Raw genomic sequence first — 7,560 nt, forward strand, 5'->3', positions numbered from 1 at the left:
TTTATATATCGTTCAGACGTGTCCAGAGTTTGTTTCAACACTACCACCTGCTGGCAGACTAGAGGAACTACCGCACGGGGGAGATGAAGCCATAGACAAACAAGAAGTCATTTTATAAGAATCAAATCACCAAAACGTGCACGTTACTGACATTTACGTGCACTTGAGAATCCAGCTAATGGTTGTTTTCATTACTGAATGTATTTTCATCATTAACTAAAACATCATCAAAACATACTTAACTATGAGGAGAGTAAAAACTTAAACTAATCTGATCAAAGCAGGGTTTCTATTCATTCATCAGCTTTCTCAACCACAAACATATGCGATAACACTTCCTGTTAAATCCTTTAATCAACCAATCAGGTAGGGGATCATCAGGTCCAGGCCTGACTGACAACATGACTACTTTGTGTATGAATGCGGTACCTTCTCCAGCTCCTTGGGAATACGCATGCATGCGTATACTCGCTCTCTGCGCTCAGTGTATTTGGCTTCATTGTGTTCCAGGAAGTATCCCCTGGTGAGCTCTGCAGCGATGAAATGGGGCAACGATGGATCTGGAACAACAGAGCCGCACCAGGTTTACCACAATCCCATTGTTTGAGACCATTAGCACGAGGAGCTCTGCAGTTAAAGAGCCAGAAACGTCTCCAAATGGAGAAAACCAGCAGGTTAAGAATATTGTGAGCTCGATGTATACATCATGAGCATTTAGTCTTCTAAATTCCCAGCAAAAATATTGTATAAGTTCTGTCAGTACATAAAGAAATACATATTTGTACTTGAATAAAAAATTGGCTTTATGTTGAATGTGTACTTTCCCATTTGATCTAAAGTTGTGTGAAACTTTCAAACAAACGTCATAAACTGAAGCCAAATATGATTCACAGTATATTTAACACTTGACAGTCTAACATTGTGTCAACCTGCATCAGTTCTGTTGAGGAATTCTGCTTGTATTACCAAAATTAGCAGCTGAAACAAATTAAGACAAAGAACATGTAATATAATCCACACTGTAAACTTTTCCATCTCGAGCAAATTTGCCAATTTTCAAAGTGAAGTACTTCTACTTCATGTCGACAAATATTTATTTAGCAGTGTTTACCTGACAGATATTTTTCATAACCGGTCCTGAATGGAAAAAATAATTAACCTGTGCTGATCCAAATATAGGTCAAATTAATGAAGCCACTTAAACAGCTCAGATTGCCACGATCGGTTCGGAGGTCTGGAAAAGTACATCTTATTTTGATATTTTACGTACAAGTTAAACAACACAGTATCACAAAGAGCAAAAAAAAAAAATAAACCCAAGGAGATAAATGTCGATGAATTAAATACGAAGGACTTTCAATGGAAACAAGACCACAAGGGCTTTTTTGGAATGCCCATCTTCAGCAGGGTGTACTTGTACTGTAATACATACTAATGTTTCACTGTACTTGTGCTGCTCTAACATGCTATCTAATAAATATATTCATCATCATCATCAGACGAATAAACTGCACTTGTTCAAGTTTGATTGCAGACGTTTCTCCTCTCGACCAAGAGGCTTCTTCACTTCTGAGAGAACTGAAACTTGAACAAGTGCAGTTGATTCCTCGTTATTTACAATGACCTGCATGACAAAGAACCCACAGAGACAAGTGCAGCACAGTATAATTATTATTCAGTGTATACTAATTATAATAATTCATGCGGACCCTTTGTGGAGACGGATTCGGTAGGTGTCATTAGCTATAATTAAGCACAGACTCAGGTTTTAAATCATAACTTATATAACAATATTTATTCCTTCTTATTCTTCTTCATAATGAATCTAGGAGCTTTAACGACTTGTGTAGATTTAAAAAAAAAATTGCGTTTGTCGCAAAAAACAACAACACATTTACGAGATCATACAATTCAAGCTAACAGAAGTAACAATGTTAGCGTTTATAGCCGTAACGGAATTTACGTCGGTGAGGGGGCACCGATTGACGTTACCTGCTGGCTGCTCGCGTTGTTCCCTCTTAACAGCGCTTAAATCGTAAAACCCCAACGTTTCCGGCAGCTCTGCGGTTATCCTGATATTTCCCGACTTGTTAAAACCATCCCAAGGCCGTTTCTGTCTTTTATTCTGCGTAATGTCTGGCTCTTTTTCCTCTGACGGCTTCGCCCCCGATACGTCCGCCATCTTTACTTTGGTCGCGTCGCGTGAGTGCTGCCGCGTCGCCCGGAGCTACGTCATCACAGTGAAAGTAAATAACGTCAAAATTAAGACAGTTTGGCCTTTGGCCTTTTTGTGAACCTTGGTTGTTGTTGTATTTTTGTTTTTGTTCTTTTTTTTCCTTTTAGTTGAAGACAAAAGAAAACTTATTAAAAAAAATGGTTCTATAAATCCAAACGCTGAATTTGTTTTAACTCTTGCAATTAAAATAATGTAATTGTTTATAAAATGTTAAATATCTTGATTAGATTATATTATTAATAATACAATATCAATAATATGAATATTTCAGGAAAAAAATGACATCAGTTACTCAAGCCCTGATTAATCATTTGATATTTTTGCACAAAATAATATATATTGAATTTTTACAATAAAAATATATTAACATAAATACTTTTGGGGAAGAAATGGTTCGTTAAACCACTATATTTCAATATATTTGTAGTACTGACACTTTACCACATGGTGTCGCTAAAGCTCCATTGAGTCGTTATAGAGGTTTAATTTACCCAACAACAGCACCGAGCCTCCAAACATAGCTGGAGAATTTTCCTCAGTAGCAGCAACCTAATTTTACTCAGCTCTACTGTGATTGGAAAATTGTTAAAGTCTGATTTTTTTTAAAAACTTACTTGAGTATAAAATATGCTTAGTAAATTCACATTCACTGTAGAAAAGCAACACTTTTGACTTTAATGCTATTATATTTATCATTATATATATTGAATTAATGTATGTAATGGTACATATGTTGGATCTTATCATATCATTTGACTATTTTTCTCATGCATATTTGTGAACATGTTTTAAACATAACCTTTTTTGAGATTGCATTACAAGCAATATTGATCAATATCTCAAGTCTAATTAATATTTATTTATTATTTTTATTTTAGAGGTTGAGGAATGGCCCAACAATTCCTTGTTTTTATTTTGGTGGTTGTTCGTTAACATTGCAGGCCAACACCTGTCTGGTCAAGGTGTTTAACAGGGAGATGTCAGAAGACTGCACTTCACCTACCAGGAGAGGGCAGCAGACTCCTGCTGAGGTGAGCTCCATTACAAAAATGTATGAGAAAAAGAATGTGCCCCATTAACTGCATTAAGAAGAGAGAATGACGAGTTTGTTTGCTTGTTTGTTAGCAAAAAAGTCAAAAAGATCTAATGTAGAAAGGTGGACCTAGCTAATCAAGTTCTTGGATGTTCAAGCTGAAAGCTTCATGTTAGCATCTAAACTAAAAGGTCTGAGGACAGCTTGCGTACCGGCAGAAGAGAGCAACAAGAACTTGCAATCATCAGACGGACCTGGCCCAGAGAGCTCTGTTCAAGCTGCAGCAAACGCCACTGTTCTGATCCGATCTTATATTTAATTATTTGTGTGAGTACTGACGCTGAGATGAGTTCTCCTGTAGCATGTACACAATGCTGAGTGTGCACCTCGTTCTGATGGAAATGCTAAGATGCTAAAGCAAAGACTTTAAGATGTATTTCCAAATCAGTTTGTTTATAGATTTATTTTTGCCATCGCATTTATTTACATAAAAATAAAACCACTCAAATGAGCAGATATGCTGCATTGAAATTTGACGCACACAACCAAACCAAACTCCTTTTTAAGCACAGTTTATTGGCACACATAATGGTAAAGCATACATACCAGACATCAGATATGACACTGAACACCTCTGCTATATAATGTACAAATGGTGTCTAATTATACTAGGCTCAAACATATTTAGAAATGTGTTAGCTTCCTTACAAATGCACAAATAAATACCCATAAGATCCAATTGTATAAAGACATCGGTCATCTTCTTGCCCGTTGTCAAACAAAAGTCCAGCAAAAGAGATCAGGGATATAAGATCAATTCAATTAAAGATTAAAGAACAATTGTGAACACAAATACAGGGAGGTCAAGCCGTTTCTGCGGGGCGGGTGGGATTTTACCTGTCCGCCATTCTAAAAATTCAAGATCCTTTTCTTTCCGTGTCACAGAATGTACAAGAAATGTGATCATGTTTATTTATTTTAAAACTTTGTGGCTTTGGTTCTGCACTAGCTAAAGAGGTTGGGAAATACCAGGGGAATCAGAGGCAAATCAACATCCATCCAAACCCCCCTACAGAAATCTGAACCGCCTGCACAAAACAAAACAGCTGCCATATCCAAAGTGGTTTCAGTGGCTGATTTACAGTGGACAAAATAGACTCCACCTCTATTTACAGAGCTACAAACCTTGTGACAGTGTTCCCAAACTGATGGACCCCAAAGAAAATCCGACTGATGCTTTTTTTTTTGTAAAAGTACATATATCAAAACAAAATAAAAATCTTAAAAAAAAAAAAACATGCAGGAAAAGGCTTTTGTATCAGTTTGGGAGTAGGTCGTTAAAGGGAACGAAGTCCGAATTTTAAAGAAGGGAGAAATAAAAACCCATTCATGCATCAATGCATGTCGGCAAAGTTCACATACTGATCGGCGAAATTACGACGTGGCTGCAAAGGATGCAGAGAAAAAGCAAAAATACCAATAGGCTACAAACACAATCAAAGTGGTTGGCATGAAATCACAATCTGTGACGACTGCAGTAAAGGGGAAAAAAAAAAACAATCCCGGGACACGGTTTTCCTCGTCTGTAAAGGAGACCACGGCAGAAGGGAACTTTTATTTCCTTTTCGTTGGAAATAGAAATAACCAGCGACGACAGAAACAAACCTTCAGCCGACTGAATGTTCAATAAAAAAATGCAACTGCCTCAGTGTTCCATTGGTGCCCGACGTGTTAGAAAACCTCTCGCTTCCTCCGCCATCTTTGCTTTTCTTCTTCTTTAGTCCTCGCTATCTACCCACCACACGTTGACTAGTGACCTACAGGGCATCCAATCACGGCTCTAGTATTCCGCCAGATGAGAGGTTCGTATCTGAGAGTCCAAGGCGGAGGATCTGAGCCACAGTTTTCTGATCTGATCCTGCTATTTTTTTTTACATGATAGTTGCATCCGGCTCGTATTCGCTTGCTGTCCCTTCCGACGTGCAGGTATTGCTGTGCTGCGCTGTGTTCTCCAGGATGTTACACTGATTCAGAGAAGAACCATCCAGAGTAATCGGGCTGGACATGACGACGGCGAGTTCATAGTCTGGAATCTGATTTTATGAGGTGTAGAAACACTTTCCGGTATGGGAAGGAGAGAAATGACAAAGTCTCGTCCACGTGGTTGCTTTCTTCTTCTGTCTTACTGCGAGGGTTGCGGTGCCGTGCTCTCAGGCTTGCTGTCCTGAGCGGCGGGGGGCTTACTGCTCCATGGGGCGTTGCCCAGAGCTGGGGAGCTGTTGAAGTCGTCCTCGTCGTCCAGGCCGTTGGTGGCGTCGTACTGCGTGTTCTCCAGGCGGGTGATCAGACGCTCGTCCTCGTCCCCGAATTCGCCGCCCATCAGGGTCGGCTCGCCCACCACCATCACGTCCTGGAGAGGCAAGAGACGGAGCGAGCCATTTAAAAACGTCATCATGTTTGAGCGGCGTCATTTGATGCAGCTTCAATCTGTATTTCATGCTCAATTCAAAAGCTCCATAAATGATGGCTATAAGTTTGAAGATTTGAAGCCTCTAACTCAGTTTTGAAACCGGTTTACAGACCTAATCAGTTCTCACACCGGAAGCTCAGAATAGCCCCGTAAAGTTCGCACCACCGCCGGTAGATTAATATCCATGTTGTCACAACGCAGAATTTAATCAGCAGCTTATTAAAAAGGAGGGTTATAAATACTGCGGGTCATAAAGACAAACATTTACAAGCAGCTGATACGCAGCTGCTAACGTAGCTGCTAACCCCAACCCCCCACACCTCTGCGGGGACACCTGCGCAAATGGAATCCTCCCTTAGTGGACGCGGAGTCCCCCAGAGCTCCGTACCCCCCCCCCCAATCAATGCTCATCATGCGAGATCGATTTGACAAAGATGGCCTTGTTGGAGGGGGACACAGGGATTTATCTGTAACTGTTGTGATGTGAAGGAATCCTATGAGGGACGCGGGACTCCTGCGCAGTGCGAGCTCGTTATTTAATTCCGCGTCTCGGGACACATCTTCCTGTCTCGCCCCTCTCTCTCCCCTCTCTCTCGCCCCGCTCTCCCTCTCGCTTCATGAAGAAAGCGAATCAAATTCCGATGACAAATAATCACTGGCGTGCACTTTGTGGATTTAAACGCTGATCAATACGCAATGGATTTCTTTGTGTGTGCAGAACGTGGCCCCATGTGTTACCCCCCCTTATCAAAACGATGCAATGCTCGATGCAGTCAAAGTCGTTATGTCGAGTGTAATTTTGCTGCTCATTTTCATCTGTCAGCTCTCGTGCTTGTTGTAGTTTGTGAACACGTTGCTAAGACGGAGGTAGCTTTCCAGATTGTGTGTGTGTGTGTGTGTGTCACTGAAGCAGAGATGTGTATCGAACTGGGTTAGTTTTCTCCTGTATTGTCAAAATCTACAGATGGATGTGTGGTTGGAAGAAGGGGTCCAACACGCGAGTGAGTATCGAGTGAAACGCTTCCCCGACTGAGGACTTGCCCGTCTGTCAGGGTGGGGGGGGTCAGCTAATAAAAAGCCACATGACCTCGATACAGGAAATGCAGGGGTTCGGTTTATGGTTTAATTCAAAGGTGAACTACATGTGAAAGCCTCATTCTACACCGTTTGAAGGGTTACTGTTGAGCTTTTTTGTCTGTGTGAAAACTGGGGGGGGGGGGTAGTCTTGATTTCAAAACACACAAAAATACTTCTTTTGTGTACACATGTACTATACAGAGTGGAACATGCTGTAAACTACGGTCTGTGCAGTTAACAGGTTTTTTTTTTTTTTAGTTCATTAGTTGGCGAGTGCTGCCCTTCTGCTTGTAAACGAGACATCCTGATTCGTTGCGTTGCCGTCACCTTTTTTTTTTCTCCTCCATCTGACGTTAACGCGTACCTGCTCATGTCCCACCTAGGGATACCACTGTACAGAACATCTCAGAACCCACTGCGGTACCCAGCAGAGGAGCCTGTGGGGATGCGAGTGTGTGTTGCCCACAGACTTGCTGTCGGTGGACGCTGTGTGACCTTTTTCGTTCCAGCAATTATCATTACAACAAGTTTTTGATCAAGATTTTCATTTTCCTTACCAAAATTCAGATCAACTGATTTAATTGTTCCTGTGCCCTTTCTTTGGGTTTCTTTCTATTTGTTGCTATGTACAGATGAAAGTTGGACAGTTTGTTAATAAAGTCTGCAAGGTTTCTATTCTTTTGTCCGGTCTGATTATTCTAAAACACTAAACACATTGTTAAATTTTTACAATTTTGTCTTGTC

General features: G+C 40.7%; 2 protein-coding genes across 2 annotated transcripts in view; both read right to left on the reverse strand.

Annotated features, from left to right (window-relative positions):
- tapt1a (transmembrane anterior posterior transformation 1a) overlaps positions 1-2,182 on the reverse strand; it is a 10,017-nt gene extending 7,835 nt beyond the window's left edge. The window contains exons 1-2 of the mRNA XM_068740320.1: positions 1,993-2,182; positions 430-560 (exon numbers count right to left, since the gene is read on the reverse strand). Coding sequence (XP_068596421.1) covers positions 430-560; positions 1,993-2,182 — 321 coding nt within the window. The remainder of the gene's footprint in view (positions 1-429; positions 561-1,992) is intronic.
- A 3,269-nt stretch (positions 2,183-5,451) lies between these two features.
- ldb2a (LIM domain binding 2a) overlaps positions 5,452-7,560 on the reverse strand; it is a 37,638-nt gene continuing 35,529 nt past the window's right edge. Inside the window, exon 9 of the mRNA XM_068740652.1 lies at positions 5,452-5,679. Coding sequence (XP_068596753.1) covers positions 5,452-5,679 — 228 coding nt within the window. The remainder of the gene's footprint in view (positions 5,680-7,560) is intronic.

This window comes from Brachionichthys hirsutus, chromosome 6 (assembly GCF_040956055.1).
Source record: "Brachionichthys hirsutus isolate HB-005 chromosome 6, CSIRO-AGI_Bhir_v1, whole genome shotgun sequence".
NCBI classification, from domain to species: domain Eukaryota; kingdom Metazoa; phylum Chordata; class Actinopteri; order Lophiiformes; family Brachionichthyidae; genus Brachionichthys; species Brachionichthys hirsutus.